Source organism: Oncorhynchus mykiss, chromosome 18 (assembly GCF_013265735.2).
Source record: "Oncorhynchus mykiss isolate Arlee chromosome 18, USDA_OmykA_1.1, whole genome shotgun sequence".
Lineage (NCBI taxonomy): Eukaryota > Metazoa > Chordata > Actinopteri > Salmoniformes > Salmonidae > Oncorhynchus > Oncorhynchus mykiss.
In genome coordinates this window covers 65,012,258-65,033,854 of record NC_048582.1, presented here as the reverse complement: position 1 = coordinate 65,033,854, position 21,597 = coordinate 65,012,258, and the positions used below count along the sequence as shown (strand labels likewise).

Sequence of the window (21,597 nt, the reverse complement as noted above, 5' to 3'; positions counted from 1 at the left end):
CGTTCGATTTGGTGCGATCTATTTGTTTCGGTAAAATGTATTATGCGAGAAATGGTGGTTGGAAACGCATTGATGCGCAAATACTGATGTCATAACCATCATATCGAAGTACATTTGGGAGTTCTGTGATGATGATGACACGTTGTGTGGTCCTCCCATTACGACTCGGGAAACCACACAGTTTATTAGGCTACAAATTAAATACATTTTGATAAAATCCACAGGGTGGAGAAAGTGTAAAATGATCTTGATGCTCCTTTCCAATAAATATCTAGAGGATTATTCTGGTGACATGACGATTGACTGCCGTTTGACAAATTAAAACATTCTCGCTCTTATCCATAATAATCTCATCATGTTGACAGTATACCCGCACTGTATCTGCGAGCTGTTGAATAAATCACACATGCCAAGACCAGAGTCGGCACATTTACTATTTAACTCAACAGTTTTTTGTGACAAAATAGTTAGAGTTGAAAATGCGATGGAAACATTGAATTGTAGATTTCTATTCGATACGTGAAAAAGTGCATTGTCATCACCCACAGACTTTTATCTGCAACAGGTCTGTTAGGAAAATGCGCATATTTTATTTATGAATATTTGCATGAAGATCTGTAGCCAATTCGATGGAAGCCGAGCTACTGTCATGGATCGTGATGTCATAGATATAGCTATTTCTGGAAGATTACATTTGTGGTTCTTCCCCATTATCACGTAGAATACTGTGGATTTAGGGAGGGGAGTGGTTAGTTGGTTGATTTCAGAATTAATAAGCAAGAGAGAAGAGATTCTGACTGACCGTAGTGGTCATATTTGAAATGACATGATAGTTTTTCAGAAGATCAAAGGTAATCATGAACATTGATGCCTATACATGTAATATATTGTCTCCGAGTGGGTCTAGAATCAGATCTAGGATCAGGTCCCCCCCCCCCCCCCCCCCAGCCCATGTAATATTATTCATTATGATCTAAAAGGCTAAACAAATCCTAGATCAGCACTCCTACTCTGAGACGCTTGATACATCTGACAGCAGATCACAGTGAATCAATGTTTTATGGAGTCACATCTCAGATGTTTTATATGTAATTACAGTGTGGTTTATTGAAGTATTGGAGAGAACAGTGAAGCCACCTGTCAAACATCAGACACTAGATCGAGGGAATAGCCTGTGAGGTACTGTCTGCTTCCTTGTCATAAGAAACGGTGTGTGTGTGTTGACAAGTGACCGGTCAATATATAAAGCATGTTTTACTGTATTAGTGGAAGGAAAAGTACAGATTCCTCCTGGAGTGACGAACGAGCGTTGTGTAGGAGGAATGTGGCCTGATATAAGACAAGTGCAATGAGGGAGAAAACTGTTTCCTCAAGTGAGTCACAGTTTATCTCATTTGGGTACATTTCCTCATTCCCACATCAGCCGTTATATTTTTCCATCAGTAACAATAGCAGTGAAACATCTAATGAAATAGCACATGTGAACAGCTCACAGCACAGTGAGTCACAACATATGTATCTGCAGTAGAAGGACTTGACAACTCCCCCTAAAAGATGAAGGTTTTTTCGACACCACAACTAAAACTGTGACAAAACAAAACAACTTTACAGCCTATTATCCATCTTCAAATCATGTTTTATCTGTGAAGGTTTGTCCAAAACATTTTAAACATTTTGGGGAGATACACTATCACAGACTAATAAAGGTGGTGTAAAGTATTTGAGTAAACACTACAGTAGTTTTTGGGGGTATTTGTACTTTACTTTGACTATTTACATTTTGGACAACTTTTATTATCACTCCACTGAATTCCTAAAGAAAATAATGTGCTTTTTACTCCATACATTTTCCCGGACACCCAAAAGTACTAGTTACATGTTGAATGCTCGGGCAGGACAGCAATATGGTCCAATTCACTCTCCTATCAATATCATCCCCTCCTCCTGCCTCTGATCTGGCGGACTCACTAAACACATATACTGTGTTTGTAAATGATGTTTAATTGTTGGAGTGTGCCCCTCTGGCTGTGTGTAAATGATGTCTGATTGTTGGAGTGTGCCCATGGCTGAGTGTAAATGATGTCTAGTTGTTGGAGTGCGCCCCTGGCTGAGTGTAAATGATGTCTGATTGTTGGAGTGTGCCCCTGGCTGACTGTAAATTATGTCTGATTGTTGGAGTGTGCCCCTGGCTGAGTGTAAATGATGTCTGATTGTTGGAGTGTGCCCCTGGCTGAGTGTAAATTATGTCTAATTGTTGGAGTGTGCCCCTGGCTGAGTGTAAATGATGTCTAATTGTTGGAGTGTGCCCCTGGCTGAGTGTAAATGATGTATAATTGTTGGAGTGCCCCCTGGCTGAGTGTAAATGTAAAAAACAAGAAAATGGTGTTGTCTGGTTTGCTTAATATCAGGAATATGATGTATAGTATTTCCTTTTACTTTTACTCAAGTATGACAGTTGAGCACTATTTCCACCACTGACTAATCTACACTGAGTGTACAAAACATGAGGAACACATGCTCTTTCGATGATATATACTGACCAGGTGAATGCTATTGTAACCGATGTGAAATGGCTAGCTAGTTAGCGGTGGTGCGCGCTAATAGCTTTTCAATCGGTGACGTCACTCGCTCTGAGACCTTGAAGTAGTGGTTCCCCTTGCAGATGTGGGTAGCAGGTGTTGTTTTTAAGCGGAGAAACACAGGGGAACTCAAGAGCAGACTCAGATGAGGAAACAGGGATGAGTGAACCAAAATATGTATTGTTACACAGGGATATATGGAGTGCAGATCCAGGGAAGCTCGGATGAGTTACAGAAAAACCAGATGTGGAGACTGAGGTTGGAGTTGGCTGAGTAGAACAGGGTAAACAGGTCCTGAGGGGAATCCAAGGTAGTGGTGGTGAGGAAAATCAAGAGCAAGGTGGGCCTCAAGGGAGGGGTAGTGGTCTAGGACACTGCATCGCAGTGCTAGCTATGCCACCAGAGACTCTGGGTTCGTGCCCCGGCTCTGTCGCAGCCGGCCGCGACCGGGAGGTCCGTGGGGCAACGCACAATTGGCCTAGCATCGTCCAGGTTAGGGAGGGTTTGGCCGGTAGGGATATCCTTGTCTCATCGCGTACTAGCGACTCCTGTGGCTGGCCGGGCGCTAACCAGGTCGCCAGGTGCACGGTGTTTCCTCCGACACATTGGTGCGGCTGGCTTGGTTGGGTTGTGTTTCGGGAGAATGCATGGCTTTCGACCTTCGTCTCTCCCGAGCCCGTACGGGAGTTGTAGCGATGAGACAAGAGAGTAACTACTAACAATTTGATACCCTGAAATTGGGAGAAAAGGGGGTAAAATTCACACAAAAAAATGTAAAAAAATAAATAAAAATAAAAATCCAGCGCAAGGTAGTTGGGTGGTGAGATGTGGATCGGGAGACAGGAGCCAGAGACAGAGCGGTAACTGCAATGAGAGGATAACCGGTGTCAGGCAGAGTAACAGGATCTTGAATAATCATAAATGGCTATAATCATGAACTGACTGAGCAGAGATTACGATCTGGCAGGACGTGGAGTGGCAGGACGATGTATTTGTAAAGGTCTTGATTATGGAACGAGTTGCAGCTGGTAGGGATCTGCTCTGACTCCAGCACACCTGTCTCCAACCACACAATCGCACAGAGAGGGAGAGGGAGAGAGAGAGCATGTACTGGAGGAGTAACTGCAGGTCAAGAAGACACCGGAGCAGATGTGACAATTGTGGGTTCTGCTGCCATGTTTGTAATAATACGCATTTTATTTGAATTCACAGATGGTGCCTAGGAGAGGATGGCTAGGCTGACACACCCATCATCTTCTTCGGTGTTGATATACTCATGTGGGGTATCTATTTGTGCCACTCCTTGGTAGCCTGGGTACCAGTCTGTTTGTGACATCATGCCACAACTTGCAAAACATTAAAATATTGGTCACTATGAACTATTTCTGTATTCAAAAACTAGATGTCAATCAGTAATTCAGACCATGTTTTACAAATAAATCTGTGAATGCCATTCAGAGCAGGCATTAAATTGTCTTGACAAAGAAGACATGCTTTCACCTTTCACCTTTCTGCTTCTCCAGAACAACCACTTTACTCTCACACAGACCTCTCTCTTTATCTCTCTCTCTCTGTCTGTTTAGGCGAGTTCACAGGTCAGTGCTTTCAACTCCCTGCCCTGAAAGTTCACTGACATACAGTATACTCCGTCAGCTAAGGACAATCTTTACGGTGAGGCTAACTGAAGGTTAAGTGATCCCCTGTGACTCTAGTATGCCTTGTCACTTGTCAAAGGGAGAAACCTGTAAAGAGAACACAATGTAATGTACTCGGAGTACCACACCTAGTTTTACAATAGATACAGTACGTAATGTGCTTCCTCCAGTAGCCTAGAGCAAGTACACCACGTTTTACGATCAGTAAAAATACAAACATATATTTCTCCAGAATGGAATGTTTATGAGTATCGTGTCTGAGCTAGCTTCTTTCAGACATGTGATCGTGTTAAAATTGAGTGACAGAGGAATTCACTTGCGCAGACGAGACACAGGTTCAGCTTTTGCAACAGTACAATAACAACACTTTATATAACGATGAACTGTATGTGCGGATGCGGCGTGTGCCTCTTAAAGGGGCAATCAGCAGGTGAAACAATAACAAAGCGTTTTTTCGCCACCCGTTTTGGTAAAAAGCTGAAGGATGGGGCTGGAGAAATGTAACCACTCTCAAATTCATAGACTGAGCTATGGATGTAAGACTGACCATCCATGATATACAAAGTATAGTTTTAACCATGTTTTGAGGCTATATAGCTTATATTTTGGGGGTTCGGATGGGGTGCGACAGTTGAACTAAGCTCATGAAGCATTTCTAAGTTATATTCTTAAAGAATCAATGGGTGCATATGATAAATGTATCAAAAATACATGTAGAAATTGCAGATTGCCCCTTTTAAGGTTTTGTTCATACCTTTCTAAGTTGGGTTGTCTGTGGTTGGATAGGTGCGTAGAAGCCTTTAAGCTATAAAAATCACAACATGTTGTGGTCCTATCAAAAAATAATTAGGCAGGATTCCATCCAAGTGGTGTTGTAGAGCGTTGTCAATGTAACAGTATAACTTTATACCGTCCCCTCGCCCATACCCGGGCGCGAACCAGGGACCCTCTGCACACATCAACAACAGTCACCCACGAAGCATCGTAGTTCACAAACCTTTAAATATATTTAGGTTTTTATTTAAAATGTTTGCATAAAACACTGAAATTATTAATTGACTGTATCCCATAGCACAATTCCATGTACACTGAAGAAACGAAGAAACAAAAGCTCACAGCAGGGAACTAAAACCTGTCACAAATCAACGATCTGGAATTATACACTGTTCTCTCATTGCTGCACACAAGTCGATTTTTTTAAAAATTTTTATTTATTAGACAGTGGCAAATCACAACGTCTTTCTACTCTTCTACTTCTGACAGTAAATATTAGCATTTTATTTTTAGACTTTAGATATAGTCGTGTATGTTTTTTGTACTACTTAAAATGCATTTTTTTATCATTAAAAAGAAATGCATAGGTTGTTCTGCTCAGAACATTACAACTGGAATCTGCATAAGGTGAAACAGCACCACTGTTATTGTTGTTGTTTTGTTGAAGAAAGGAGGAGAGGGAACGTCTGGAAAACACAACTCATATTCTGCCGATTCTATGTCTGGGGGGGGGGGGGGGGGGGGGGACTGTGTTGGTTGTTTGAAGTAAAATCTTTGTTGTTGTAAGGTCTCAAACGGACGTGGCTGTGTAGCCAAGTATGAATTCCAGCTTTAATGTTATTCAAAAAAACAAGACCCATAGGGCATCTACTTCACTAGCGTACTAGCTAGATAGTTAGCTGTGACCTACCATAATGGCACACAGTGCCAATAAAACTCTTTATGCCATAACTCATCTTGATACATAGACCTCAGAACACATCAATACATATGTAAATGCATACATCGATTTTTTTTCTTCCTATGGTGTTATTTGACTGTTCGTTTGTTTATGTGTAACTCTGTGTTGTTGTTTTTGTCGAACTGCTTTGCTTTATCTTGGCCAGGTTGCAGTTGTAAATGAGAACTTGATCTCAATTGGCCTACCTGGTTAAATAAAGGTATTCTCAACTGGCCTACCTGGTTAAATAAAGGTGTTTCTCAACTGGCCTACCTGGTTAAATAAAGGTGAAATAAAAAAATTAAAACACTGTAAGAATATTGTTTCTCAAATACATGACATTTTCCCATCAAATACATTCAAGAGTCTAGAAATAATATTTTTTTCTCCCCAAAAGATGCAATTTGCATCAACAATCCATTGCCTCAGGTTCCACGCTATCAGAAGCGCTATAAGCAACATAGTTCCTGAAACACGTGGCAAGAACACATTGAGCAGAGCACATACAGTAGGAAGATCAATGCACATACAGTAGGAAGATCTTTACAGTAGCTTGCAGTTTTTTTTTTACAAGAGATACTTTCAATTGAAAGAAACTAAAATTCCAGTCCCCACCATACCAGAGCAACGAGCCAATCACAGGCCCGGAGACTGCAGGATGAGGATCTCAGCAGCCAATCTCTGTGGGTCCATGAGCTGGGGAAACATGTCCATGACCTTGTCCACCAGACGGCCGTTAAAGATAGCCAGCAGCTTCTTCCTGACCTCCTCTCTCTCCCTGCTCTCCCCGTGGGGGTGGGGCTGTGTCTGAGGGAGGAGCCAGTGTCTCTGCTTCTCCATTTGAGCAGTGCTATGGAGAGTCTGAGGATAAGTCCCGAACGGATCGGACCAGTAGGTCTGCTGTGGAGGTTGGGCCCTGTTCTCCTGTTGGAAGTCATTGGGATACCTGTACTGATGCTCCCCAACTGGATATATCGGTGCCCCATAGCTGAGGTAATAGGTGGGGCTGTAGGTTATCTTGCCTGGGTGGTAGGTGCTGGCTGGGCCCATGCTGTGATGTGGGCTGTGGGTGTTGTTGTGGGTGCTGGCTGGGCCCCTGCTGCGATGTTGTTGGTATCCTGTGCTGGGGCCCAGTAAAGGCTGAGGAGGATGAGAGCTGCAGCTAGAAGGCAGGTTGCTAGGCAGGGAATAGATTTGTTGTCTCATACTAGGGGGGGACAGGCAGTTCCTAAACCCAGCATTCCCATAACGGTCACAGTGGTCCCTGGAGGGGTCAGACACCTGGCTCTCGAAGGAGCCAAGACCAGAATCTAGTCGCTCCTGAGAGCCACTGGGCAGGGCCGAGTCCAGGTCTGTCGGGGATTGAGAGCCACTGGGCATGGCCAAGTCCAGATTGGTCAAGTGTCGGTTGGTCTTGTCCTTCTTAGTTGGGGACCTCTGGCTGGACAGATGGCTTCCCTTGATCAGAAGCACATTCTCACTGATGTGGCCTTTCTTCAGGGAGCCATTCCTCTGTTCTAGAGGCAGTTTCTGAGCCGTCCCCTCCTCCAGAGAAAGGCCATAGGCAGGTCCAGCACCTGCAGTGGGGTGTTTTTGTTCTGATAAAGATAGCTTGGCCTTCTTCCGCAGCTCGTCAGCCAGAGAGCAACGGGATTGGTTGGCTCGTTCCGGGTGGTAGAATTTACACTTCATCCCATAAGTGCATTTCCTGCCTAGATTCATGAAATGTAAACAATAGTTCATTAGTACCATTGAGTTTCAGCACATACAGTACAGTACATTTATTACATCCATTACAGTATTGGTGTCAGTTTGTCAATAATTATTTGACAAACCTCCCCCCCCCCCCCCATATGTAAGGTCAACCACAGGATGACCCTAGTAGAGATATGATCTCACCATAAGGGCACGGCTGTTTCCGTGGCAAACGAGGAACCTTCCGTAGAAAGTTCTCCAGGGTGGGACCATGACGACCCAGAGGGTCATCAGGGGGCATGAACCTGAGATAATGGGGGGAGTAGAGTTTAGATTCCCACTACACTGTGGCTAATGTACACTGAACAACAATGCATCATTTGCATACCTCAATTGTGCAGTTATACAGATTTATGAGTATAAAATATTTACAAATTATACAACCAAGCAATGGGCGGCAGGGTAGCCTAGTGGTTAGAGCATTGGACTAGTAACTGGAAGGTTGCAAGTTCAAACCCCCGAGCTGACAAGGTACAAATCTGTCGTTCTGTCCCTGAACAGACAGTTAACCCACTGTCATAGGCTGTCATTGTAAATAAGAATTTATTCTTAACTGACTTGCCTCGTTAAATAAAGGTAAAATAAAAAAAAATGGCTTATTCATGAGATTTGTAGAACTGTAACCATATACCTGTATATTAGCTATTATTTAAAACATGAGTTATTTGTCTACTGTAACCAACTATTAGTTAAAACATGTTATTTGTCTACTGCAACCACCTATTAGGTAAAACATTAATTTATTTGTCCACTGTGTGTATTTCAAGGTTAATAGTAAGCTACCACAAGACTTACTTGTCATTGACGAAGGAGTACATGAGTAGCCTCTCCTCAATGAAGCGCTTCCAGTCCTGTCTCTCGCCCTGAAGGTCACGGTAGGTGTCGTTGGACACGATGATGCCGGCGGTCTCATGCGCCAGCTTGACGATGAAGCGATCGTCATAGCAGACCACACGTTTGCCCGCTACACGCCGCGAAGGGGTGAACACCACGATCTTCTTCCTCTCCAGCTCACGCAAAATGTGTTGATCTTTAGAAACAGAGAAAAATACTTAAATTAGATCATTGATGATTAACTCATTGAATGGTTAAGTATTATTTAAGAGATGAATCATGCATTAACCACCCCTAATCCTGGTCTGTATGTAAACAGATTGTTTCCAGGAAACAGATTTCACAACTTGTTTAGCACACTTTACTTTATCGCTCACATTCTACCGCTCACATTCTACCGCTCACATTCTACCGCTCACATTCTACCGCTCACATTCTACCGCTCACATTCTACCTCTCACATTCTACCGCTCACATTCTACCTCTCACATTCTACCTCTCACATTCTACCTCTCACATTCTACCTCTCACATTCTACCTCTCACATTCTACCTCTCACATTCTACCTCTCACATTCTACCTCTCACATTCTACCTCTCACATTCTACCTCTCACATTCTACCTCTCACATTCTACCTCTCACATTCTACCTCTCACATTCTACCTCTCACATTCTACCTCTCACATTCTACCTCTCACATTCTACCTCTCACATTCTACCTCTCACATTCTACCTCTCACATTCTACCTCTCACATTCTACCTCTCACATTCTACCTCTCACATTCTACCTCTCACATTGTCATATTTTGTTGCCAAACTTTTTAAGATACTCTGATAGCGAGCAGGGTATAGCGTGTAGGCTCAAAGTTGATATGATATTTGGCACACATGAATAAAGTTGATATGATATTTGGCACACATGAATAAAGTTGATATGATATTTGGCACACATGAATAAAGTTGGATAAAGTTTAATTAAGGAGCTTCAGATAAAGAAGAATGTGTTAAATATGAGGTTAACTAAATTAAAAACTCTATCCATCATATTAACGTTGAGCCTACAGGCTCTAACCAGCTCTTGGCAATGGATAAGGCATGAGCCACATGTACTTCAAGGTCTTCACGGATCCACCTGTACCCAAATACGCAAGACCCGACCCGGGAAGCGAGTGAGTCCGGATCGATGATTCTAAATAATGTCACGGGTCGTATCTGATATGATTTTCATGGGTCTCTGGTATGTGTAATTTTAACTGACTTATCCGGAAGGGCCCATACAGATCCGAACGCAATAGAGAGAGAAATGGTATAAATCATGCTGCTGCTCTTTGCTTTTCACAGGAGTGGCTTGTTGTTGGCCAATCATAAGTCATCAAAGCGGCAATAAGCTACAGTCATAGAGCCTCCATGTGGGGCAAAAGTTAGAAGATATCTAATCAATGGAAGACGGAATTAAAATTACGGAATTAAAAGTTAAAGGAGGACAGGCTACAACGACCAAGAGCCAACAGGTAGGCTGTTACTTCATATTGAATGGAATGGAATAGAATGGAGTTGCAACTGTGTAGGATGAGAAAGCGAATGCTTCCTCAATTAGCCTTGCTAGCTAGCTCAACTAGCTTCTCCCAGTTTGATGCAGTCAAGACCGGTACTACGTAATCATATCGGATGATACAGAACCTAGCTATGGTAGATATTAGCCTACTATAATGCGAGTCGACTTGGTTGGTTGCTGCTTCTCGTCTCTCCCTCCCTCCTCCCTGTTCCCATGTCACTTGCTGACACTCACAGTAGCCCATACACACAGCACTGCCAGAGGCTCTCTACCTCCTCTTATACTCACAGTAGCCCATACACACAGCACTGCCAGAGGCTCTCTACCTCCTCTTATACTCACAGTAGCCCATACACACTGCCAGAGGCTCTCTACCTCCTCTTACACTCACAGTAGCCCATACACACTGCCAGAGGCTCTCTACCTCCTCTTACACTCAGTAGCCCATACACACACCACTGCCAGAGGCTCTCTACCTCCTCTTATACTCACAGTAGCCCATACACACAGCACTGCTAGAGGCTCTCTACCTCCTCTTACACTCACAGTAGCCTATACACACAGCACTGCCAGAGGCTCTCTACCACCTCTTACACTCACAGTAGCCCATACACACTGCCAGAGGCTCTCTACCTCCTCTTACACTCACAGTAGCCCATACACACTGCCAGGGGCTCCCTACCTCCTCTTATACCCACAGTAGCCTATACACACTGCCAGGGGCTCCCTACCTCCTCTTATACCCACAGTAGCCTATACACACAGCACTGCCAGAGGCTCTCTACCTCCTCTTATACCCACAGTAGCCTATACACACAGCACTGCCAGAGGCTCTCTACCTCCTCTTACACTCACAGTAGCCCATACACACTGCCAGGGGCTCCCTACCTCCTCTTATACCCACAGTAGCCCATACACACTGCCAGGGGCTCCCTACCTCCTCTTATACCCACAGTAGCCTATACACACAGCACTGCCAGAGGCTCTCTACCTCCTCTTACACTCACAGTAGCCCATACACACAGCACTGCCAGAGGCTCTCTACCTCCTCTTATACCCACAGTAGCCTATACACACAGCACTGCCAGAGGCTCTCTACCTCCTCTTACACTCACAGTAGCCCATACACACTGCCAGAGGCTCTCTACCTCCTCTCCCTCGCGCTTTTAGTAGCTTATAAAATGACTTGTCTGCTTCCCTCACTCTAATCGGGTCTGGATCCGATCAGGTCTACACAGAACGGGTGTAGTTATCATCGGGCCCGTTTGGAATTGGTCTCTATATTTACAAAAAAACATGTTTATGCATATCGGGTCCAGATGGGGATAACCCCAGGCCCATTTAGGAATGGGTACAACTCTTTGGACCAGTGAAGGCCTCTAATTGACAGTAACTAGGTCAGCCATGCTCACCATGAGAAGACGGTTTTTACATGCTACTGCAGGAAGTGATAAATGCGCTGATAAAAGTCCCTAGTTTAATCAGCTGAATGAGAGAGAGAGACGTAGTGAAACAGAAATATCAGTGTTGGGTTTTCCCCTCCTGCTCTCCACTGCTGTCACTTCCCAGAGTTGTGGAGTTGCATCACTTTGATCACTGATCTGATCTCAAGTTCTGCAACTGGAAAAAGCCAAACAAGTCCATATGCCAAACGGTTTCCTGCTCACACATGTTCAAAGAGACACGCTCTCTACTCAAACATTGTGCTTGTATGCATATTTCCTGAAGTCAACATATCACATAGCGTATTATATATTAGAAACTAGGTGATTCGAGCCCTGAATGCTGATTGGCTGAAAGCCATGGGATATCAGACCATATACCACAGGTATGACAAAACATGTATTTTTACTCTTCTAATTACGTTAACCAATTAACCAGTTTATAATAGGGGATTGTGGTATGTGGCCACTATAGAACTCCATGATGCGTCGTGCATAAGAAGAGCCCTAAGTGTGGTATATTGGCCATTTACCACACCCGTTCAGGTGTTATTGCTTAAATATACTCTATATTGGGGTGGCAGGGTAGCCTAGTGGTTAGAGCGTTGGACTAGTAACCGGAAGGTTGCAAGTTCAAATCCCCGAGCTGACAAGGTACATATCTGTCGTTCTGCCCCTGAACAGGCAGTTCAGTTCCCACTGTTCCTAGGCAGTTGTTGAAAATAAGAATTTGTTCTTAACTGACTTGCCTCGTTAAATAAAGGTACAAAAAAAAAAAAAACATCTCTGATTAAAATAACATTTTAATGTTCCATTGTGTCTAAAAAACAAATGTCTGCCCAACTTTGTTGAATCAACATTGTTTCCACGTCAATTCAACAAAATAATTTATGTGAGGATGTTGAATCGACATGGAAAACTGATCAAATTTGCAAAAAAGTCATCTTTTTTTTATTTTACCCAAATCCAATGACATGGTGACATTTTTTTTAGTTGATTTCACGATAAATTCACGTTAGTTGACGACTCAACCAAATCAAAACTAAAGGTTGAAATGATGTCTGTGCCCAGTGGGATGGCTTGAGGAGGAAACTGTATTCAATACAATGAGGGCGGAGATACAGACGAGGAAGTAGACATCGGGCCCCGTGCCTGGCAGTGTATTCCCGACATCTTACCTGTGATGAGGACATCTGGTCTAGGCTGCTCCTTCCTCCATGAGGGAACAAACACAGTGATGTCCGTATGACCTCTGTCCAGGAAGAAGTTTACCGCCAGCTGGATTCCCAGGCAGGAAAACATTTCCTTGTTCCCGTGGCTACAACAGAACGGCAATAGAAATAAATATTGTTTAACAAGCAAGCCAATCCCATTCATAATGACTTACCTGTGTGGTAAGGGTAAGGAAAAATAACCTCCTACGCTGACTCATTGGCTTGCGTCCCAATTGGCACCCTATGGGCCCTAGTCAAAAGAAGTGCACTTTATAGGGAGAAGGTGCCATTTGGAACGCAGCCTGTACCTCAAGAGCTATATCAATAGACACATTTGGGGAGGGAGGGCCCGCGATTACTACAACAGTTATTTTTCATTTGAAAGCACTTAGCTACATGTACACACAATATCACAGGCATTTGCAATGCAAATGTTTTAGCTGTGTATACACAAATCAAACGGTCCCTGTTCTCACAGTAGACCACCTACCAACTAGCTACAGTAGGACTATTACTAGAATCTAGACCAGCGATAATCAACTAGATTCAACTGAGTGGATGGTCAGGGGGCTGGAACATAATTGCAAATCATTTGTGGGCTGCGAATTGACTGCAAGAAGCCCAAACAGATATAATATTTGACTAAAACATAAAAATTCAAACCTTGCTTACATTTGAATACGATCATATATCTCTCTATTATGTGTGGGAATACTTCGGGACACATTTCCAAAATTAAAATCACTTGGAGCTAATTAGCTGATGTATGTCCAGTAGGGCAGGCAGGGCATAAAATGCAGTCAGGTCTGTTCCTGTTGCACTGTGCACTGATTTGCATGCTCAAATTTGCATGTCAGAGCAATGAGGGAGAGACATGCCTGTACGAATGTTGTATCAAAGTGGGCAGAAAGCCAAAGGAGACAGAGGAGCAGCAGAAGGGGGAGTGATGGGGGTGTGGGAGAAAAGGTTAACTCTCCCCCAGGCTAACAGTGACACCTGACTGAGTGGCTGGTGGAGTGTTGAAACAATAGACATAAAAGCAGGGCTGAAACAGTGTTACCATTCCTGACTTCTAGCTAGATCCTAATTATGAGGGGTAAGGGCTGGAGTTTATATAGAGAAGTAATTATGAGGGGTAAGGGTAGGAGTAAATCTAGAGAAGTAATTATGGGGGGTAAGGGCTGGTTTATGTAGAGAAGTAATTATGAGGGGTAAGGGCTGGTTTATGTAGAGAAGTAATTATGAGGGGTAAGGGCTGGTTTATCTAGAGAAGTAATTATGAGGGGTAAGGGCTGGTTTATGTAGAGAAGTAATTATGAGGGGTAAGGGCTGGTTTATGTAGAGAAGTAATTATGAGGGGTAAGGGCTGGTTTATGTAGAGAAGTAATTATGAGGGGTAAGGGCTGGTTTATGTAGAGACGTAATTATGAGGGGCAAGGGCTGGTTTATGTAGAGAAGTAATTATGAGGGGTAAGGGCTGGTTTATGTAGAGAAGTAATTATGAGGGGTAAGGGCTGGTTTATGTAGAGAAGTAATTATGAGGGGCAAGGGCTGGTTTATGTAGAGAAGTAATTATGAGGGGTACGGGCTGGTTTATGTAGAGAAGTAATTATGAGGGGCAAGGGCTGGTTTATGTAGAGAAGTAATTATGAGGGGCAAGGGCTGGTTTATCTAGAGACGTAATTATGAGGGGTAATGGCTGGTTTATCTAGAGAAGTAATTATGAGGGGTAAGGGCTGGTTTATGTAGAGAAGTAATTATGAGGGGCAAGGGCTGGTTTATCTAGAGACGTAATTATGAGGGGTAATGGCTGGTTTATCTAGAGAAGTAATTATGAGGGGTAAGGGCTGGTTTATCTAGAGAAGTAATTATGAGGGGTAAGGGCTGGTTTATCTAGAGAAGTAATTATGAGGGGTAAGGGCTGGTTTATCTAGAGAAGTATGGGTAGGAGTTTAGCGCAATAAGGAAATGATCTGTTCTTGAAGACCGTGAATTCTTCTGGCACAGCACCTTCTTTACAGGCTTTCTGCCAAACCACAAGCTCCTAGAAACGCTTAACTACAACTACTGGAGAGAGATATGATGAAGGCTGGTCTAACCTGTATCTACCCTTTTCCCATGAACATAATCTGTTTTATTTAACTAGGCAAATCAGTTAAGAACTAATTCTTATTTACAATGACGGGCTACCCCGGCCAAACCCAAACGACGCTGGGTCAATTGTGCGGCGCCACATGGGACTCCCAATCACGGGCGGTTGCGATACAGCCATGAAATCGAACCAGGGTCTGTAGTGACACCTCTAGCACTGAGATTCAGTACCGTAGACCCCTGCGCCACTCTAGAGCCCGTTAAAGGCAGTATGCCTTTTATATCAATACTAAATCATTTCTGGGTAACAATTAAGTACCTTACTGTGATAGTTTTCCATTAAAATGGACACACATATTTATTGATAACTATTTCTCAACCAACAATGTTGCTAGCAATGTCTGGGAGTGGTGAGTGGGGAGGGGGAAACTTAAAACTAGTGAAACTCTGTGCTCACCTCATAGCCACGTTGCTCCCATCGATCACTATGGGTCTCAGGGCATCACCCTCCTCACTGGGTACATCGCCCCGGCTGGGTGGAGGGGTGAGGGGCAGGTTACTGAGGGTCTCCCCTCGGCCCACCAGGATAGACGGGGCTCCCTCCTTCTCCTGCTCCTTCTCAATCCCTTCTAGACTGGCTCCCGTCCGCACCAGCTCCCCCAGAACCCTGTTAGTGTCTGTGTTCAGGCCAAACTTCTGCAACACGGTCCAGACCTGCGCTGGGGAGTAGCCCAGTTTAAGGTAGAAGTCCAGCTGAGCCTCTCCAGGTTCTGTGGAGGTCTTGCCGCTCTCTTCCGGGGCAGAGCAGTGGGTACCACTAGGGTGCATTCTCTCACAGATGGGACAGGGTGGATGATGACTGTGAAGGGCAGGCAGAGTGGACAGCCATCCGACTGTGTCGTGGGGCTCTGTGGGGCTCAGACGGGCTATGTGGGAGAACTCTTTCCATGGTAAGACATCTTTGACCGGGCTCAGCATTGAGATAGCACCAATCTTCATCTCTTTCTCTCTCTCTCTCTCTCTTTCTTTCAGGCAGGTCTCATATATGACACCTGTTTAAAAAAAAGATGTCATCATTATTGTGGGTGTGTGAAAAAGGGGCTATTTAAAAGTTTGAGGTCATAATACTAACAAAAAAGAGTTGAAAATAAACACACATCAGCTCTACAGCACATACACCAGTAGACTACAATTCAGCTTGTCATTTAAGTTATCAACACTTCAATAATTGTCTTGCCGTCTGACAATGGATCACATCTTACTTTAGTAGAACAGAACTTTCTGATAACTACTTTACTGGAGGGAAAATGTATTTGTTATGACTGCGATATGTGGTCGTCTCACCCAACTGTAAGTAGCTCTAGATGAGAGCGTCTGCTAAATTCCTCAAATGTAAATGGGATGTTAGTACTGACGTTGAGTGTGCAAAGCTGTCATCAAGGCAAACGGTGGCTTCTTTGAAGAATCTCAAATATAAACTATATTTTGATTTGTGTAACACTTATTTGGTTACTACTTGATTCCATATGTGTTATTTCATAGTTTTGATGTAGAAAATAGTAAAAGTAAAGAAAAACCTGTGAATAAGTAAAATATATATATTTTTTGGAACTCAGTCGGGGTCCCAAATTACTATTGAGAGTAAGAATAGGGCAATTCCAAAATGGCAGCAGAGAGCATGGGGTATCAGCTATGACATGACACACAGACTTTGAAAAAATCTATTTAGCTTATTCAACTAGAGCGAGGTGGATTTACACCCACTAACAGAATTGCAGTAACGTAATTTCATCATTGGTCCCTGATCTGTACTACACAGAAATACATAACTATGGATATTAATGTAATTCTCTTCATGCATTATCCTCCTTTGCATATTTGGGTATTATTCTAGACACTGGCTTTAATTTTAATGAGCTCTGCCCCCAAAAAGACCAAATTTCCTTGTTCCGGACAGTACCAATCATATATATCTATGTTTCACAAGTTTAGACATCAAAGTACAGCACAGTAAAGCTCTGTAGAGTACAGAACAGTACAGTAGAGTACAGAACAGTAGAGTACAGTACAGTAGAGTACAGTACAGTACAGAACAGTAGAGTAGAGTACAGAACAGTAGAGTACAGTACAGTAGAGTACAGTACAGTACAGAACAGTACAGTAGAGTACAGAACAGTAGAGTACAGAACAGTAGAGTACAGTACAGTACAGAACAGTAGAGTAGAGTACAGAACAGTAGAGTACAGTAGAGTACAGTACAGTACAGAACAGTAGAGTAGAGTACAGAACAGTAGAGTACAGTACAGTAGAGTACAGTACAGTACAGAACAGTAGAGTAGAGTACAGTAGAGTACAGTACAGTACAGAACAGTACAGTAGAGTACAGAACAGTAGAGTACAGTAGAGTACAGTACAGTACAGAACAGTAGAGTAGAGTACAGAACAGTAGAGTACAGTACAGTAGAGTACAGTACAGTAGAGTACAGTAGAGAACAGTACAGTAGTACAGAACAGAACAGAACAGTAGAGTACAGAACAGAACAGTACTGTAGAGTACAGAACAGTATAGTAAAGTAGATTTCCATGTAGAGTACAGTCGAGTTCAGTGTAGAGTACAGTCGAGTACAGTGTAGAGTACAGTAGAGTTCAGTGTAGAGTACAGTAGAGTACAGTGTAGAGTACAGTAGAGTACAGTGTAGAGTACAGTCGAGTACAGTGTAGAGTACAGTAGAGTTCAGTGTAGAGTACAGTAGAGTACAGTGTAGAGTACAGTCGAGTACAGTGTAGAGTACAGTAGAGTTCAGTGTAGAGTACAGTAGAGTTCAGTGTAGAGTTCAGTGTTGAGTACAGTAGAGTACAGTGTAGAGTACAGTCGAGTACAGTGTAGAGTACAGTCGAGTACAGTGTAGAGTACAGTAGAGTACAGTGTAGAGTACAGTAGAGTACAGTGTAGAGTTCAGTGTTGAGTACAGTAGAGTACAGTGTAGAGTACAGTAGAGTTCAGTGTAGAGTACAGTCGAGTACAGTGTAGAGTACAGTAGAGTACAGTGTAGAGTACAGTGTAGAGTGTAGTAGAGTACAGTGTAGAGTTCAGTGTAGAGTACAGTGTAGAGTACATCTGAGTACAGTCACGGAATTGCATTTTAAACACTTAATTATTCATAAACAGAACGTAAATCAGTAAAAACACTAACAAAGAGGACCACTAGTTTAACAGCCCTTAGGCCAGGGGTCGCCAATTACATTAATTATTTATTTATTTATTATTTATTCAACTTTATTTAACCAGGTAGGCCAGTTGAGAACACCTTTATTTAACCAGGTAGGCTAGTTGAGAACAAGTTCTCATTTACAACTGCGACCTGGCCAAGATAAAGCAAAGCAGTGCGACACAAACAACACAGAGTTACACATGGAATAAAACAAACATATATATTCAGCCGTGGGACGATTCTTTCTTAAGCAGGTGCTGTGACATAGATACAAGTATATTGTACACTGAAGAATCCCAAACAGATACAGTATTTGACAAAAACATAATCAATTTAAAACTTGATTATGATCACATATGCCTTTCTATATATATATATATATATATATATATATATATATATATATATATATATATATATATATATATATATATATTGGACTAGTATTGGACTAGTAACCAGCTGTACTCGACTGTACTCTACACTGAACTCTACTGTACTCTACACTGTACTCTAGCATTGGACTAGTAACCAGCAGGTTGTCTAGTGGTTAGAGCGTTGGACTAGTAACCAAAAGGTTTTTTCAATTTGTTCTTAACTGACTTGCCCTGTTAAATAAAAAAATGATCAGGATAATTTTTATTTTATTTAACGAGGCAAGTCAGTTAAGAACAAATTCTTATTTACAATGATGGCCTAGGAACAGTGGGTTAACTGCCTGTTCAGGGGCAGAACGACAGCTTGGGGACTTGCAACCTTTCAGTTACTAGTCCAACGCTCTAACCACTAGGCTACCCTGCCGCCCCGGCAGTTAGTTAGTCTTAATTTGACCACCCTGTTGCAGGAGAACTTTCCTGCAATGTAGGACATTTTACCACTTGTAGTGTATTGGAGATTTAAAAAGGTTTCTGAAGTTTGTAATTTCCACTTTGAAATTTCCGAATTGATTTGTCCTTACGAAAAGTGGATCAACCCCAACAAAAAATGCCCATTAATTACAATCCACATAAAAATTCAAATTTACTGTTGCTGCAGGATTATTTTCCTGCTGTAGCATACTGGCTCAAATTAAGATTCTACATCTGTACCCTTTTTTAACTCTTGATGACAAGTGCTCCTGTCTGTCGGTATCATCGAATGCGACCTAACAGCATGGTCTCATAGACTAGATGTAGCATAGTAAATGTAAATCAGGGACACTCAAATATTATGATATTTTATGTTTGGTATGGTTACATACTGTAAAACAGATGGCTACTTAAGACAAAAGGGTTGGGGTGGATAAACGGGCGTATAACGCAAACATTTAGCAACCCAAAGGTTGCGCGTTTGAATCTCATCACGGACAACTTTGATATTGTAGCTAAATTGCAACTCTTTAACTACCTGTTAGCTAACCCTACCCATGACCTTAAAGCATCTAATTCCTAAACGTAACCCTAACGTTAGCTAGTATTCGTAACATGTCATACGTTTTCAAAATTATAACGTTTAGAAAATTCGTAACATATTGTAAGTTTTTCAAATTCGTAACATATAATACGAATTGTAATTCGTAGCATATCATACAGAATGGGTGATGGACATCGACAAAATTAATACATACAGTACCATACGAAACCTATCGTATATGCGGTGTCTTGGATTTACATACAGAATAATAAGAAAAGCTCTGAGACAAAAATGTGTATATTGTCTATTATCTATTATATTCCTTTACTCAAGTTACTTTACTGTGACTTTACAGCAGACCTACAGTGCAGAAAATAAAAGTTATATATGTTGTTCATCTTGTGCTATTTAACTAGGCAAGTCAATGACGGTCTAGAAACAGTGGGTTAACTGCCTTGTTCAGGGGCAGAACGACAGCTTGTCAGCTCGGGGACTTGAGCAACCAACCTTTCGGTTAGTGGGCCACCGCTCTAACCACTAGGCTACCTAATAGCGACTAATAGGCTACACTCCTGTTCAATGGATAACATTATTTATTGAGTAGTCATGTGTTTTCCTAACAGGAGATTTAAATGCCTGAGCTTGACCAATATGTTTTTCTGAAAGTGAAACGTAATTTTTCCCCCACCTAAAGTTATGAGGTCCAAAAGGCAACGTACGGTAGGCCTAGGAATGACCCGTTGGTTTACTGCATCAATAGCCTAAATGTATATTGTCGACTACTCGAGTTTTTAAAGGAAATTAATTAAATTGCCGGTGTTCATTCCCAGAAATTTTAGTCGGCGAGATGTTAAATGTAGCCTATGAGTATCAACCCGAGTTATCCTTCTTTGATTTGTTCCGCAATTTAGTCCGTTTCGGAAAACCTTAACATATAGTCTAACTTCCTGAACTTTTGACACCGTAATCAGTCAACACGTTACCAAATAAGAAACAAAGTTAGCCCGTCAAATGTAGTTACTTACCAGTATTTCATAGCCCAACAGTTTCGCGATTGAATGTAATGTTCGTGCTGCTATCCATGTGAAATGTCTCTCTCTCTCTGAGCAGTGTCAGTACGGACAGTCCGCCACTCCCCCTATGACGTCACACGCGTCAACTCCACAGGAGGAAATAGAGGGGTTTTCCCGTCTTCCTTTCTTGAGGTAACGAAACAGGCCAACAGCAGTTGATCATAAAAAATTAACTAGGTAAAGTCAATTTATATGACGCCCTAGTTCGGCCAAACCCGGGCCCCGCTATATGGAACTTTAAATCACGGCCAGATGTCATACAGCCTAGATTCGAACCAGGTACTATAGTGACGCGGAGATGCAGTACCTTAGACCGCTGCGCCACTCGGTAAACCAATTCAGTGATTGACCAGCTAACTAAACAGTTTTTTTTCAAAACCTTTTACAAACAAGTTTCAAGTGCAACTATATTATTATCAACTGATAGACCATGGTATGATAGTCTCTGGCTGAAATCATTGCTCCTATTAGTTATTATAGCTACTGCCTAGCCTACTGAATACAATATTTGTGTAGTCTCGATTCCAAAATGAGCAGCAGCTGCTGAAAAAAATGAGCTACAAATATTGAAATTTACAATGGTTTTTAGAGTGAAGTACATTGGGAAAAAAGCAAAAGAAAACGGCAAGACTGAATTGGAGACAAAACAAGCAACAAAACAAAGGAGACAGGCTTTGGAAAAAGTAACTATTTTTCATAAAATTGTACAGTTATCTTAGCTAGCTGAATTGCTTACCAGTTGCTAGGGACTCTCCTGGAAGTAGCTAGCTAGCTAACAAAGAATAACAAAGAAAATCTAGTTAACAAGAAAAGAAAGACAAAATATGGCCTAGGCTTGTACCCTAAAACATTTGTATGTATTTTAATAACATGTTTTGAGCCACATCATATAGTTCCTAGTGAGTCAGCAGTTTCTTATTATTTTCTGTATTGATTTCGGCCAGTGGATGGAACTTCTTTTCTAAGGGTTGATGATGACATCAAGGGAAAAAAGGCTGGTAATCGCGGTGAGCTTTACACTGTCATAAATACTATTATAGTGCACTGTCTATTATCTACCACTGTATGGTCCATAATCA

The 21,597-nt window shown here is 42.3% G+C and overlaps 1 protein-coding gene across 2 annotated transcripts; it reads right to left on the bottom strand.

Moving 5' to 3' along the window:
* Positions 1 to 5,733: 5,733 nt before the first annotated feature.
* On the bottom strand, positions 5,734 to 20,851 carry LOC110496696 (ribonuclease ZC3H12A). 2 transcript variants are annotated; one of them, XR_005037533.1, is made up of 7 exons: positions 20,471 to 20,851; positions 15,299 to 15,893; positions 12,715 to 12,854; positions 8,499 to 8,733; positions 7,848 to 7,948; positions 6,188 to 7,660; positions 5,734 to 6,154 (listed from the first exon to the last, which is right to left on the bottom strand). XR_005037533.1 is itself a non-coding variant. In XM_021572729.2 (6 exons), the coding sequence occupies exons 2-6, from the start codon at positions 15,838 to 15,840 to the stop codon at positions 6,585 to 6,587; spliced, it is 2,094 nt and encodes a 697-aa protein (XP_021428404.2). In that variant the 5' UTR covers positions 15,841 to 15,893; positions 20,471 to 20,851; the 3' UTR covers positions 5,734 to 6,584. The 2 variants fall into 2 exon arrangements, 1 of the variants encoding a protein (XP_021428404.2); XM_021572729.2 differs by having other exon boundaries at positions 5,734 to 7,660.
* Positions 20,852 to 21,597: the final 746 nt, after the last annotated feature.

What these genes read in the sequence shown, in the direction of transcription:
- LOC110496696 (XM_021572729.2), bottom strand. Translation starts at nt 15,840, where the DNA reads ATGAAGATTGGTGCTATCTCAATGCTGAGCCCGGTCAAAGATGTCTTA. An exon ending in GGGAGCAACGTGGCTATGAG is followed by an intron (nt 12,855 to 15,298) that starts GTGAGCACAGAG and finishes GTTCTGTTGTAG; the next exon opens with CCACGGGAACAAGGAAATGT. An exon ending in TACTCCTTCGTCAATGACAA is followed by an intron (nt 7,949 to 8,498) that starts GTAAGTCTTGTG and finishes CCATTATCTCAG; the next exon opens with GTTCATGCCCCCTGATGACC.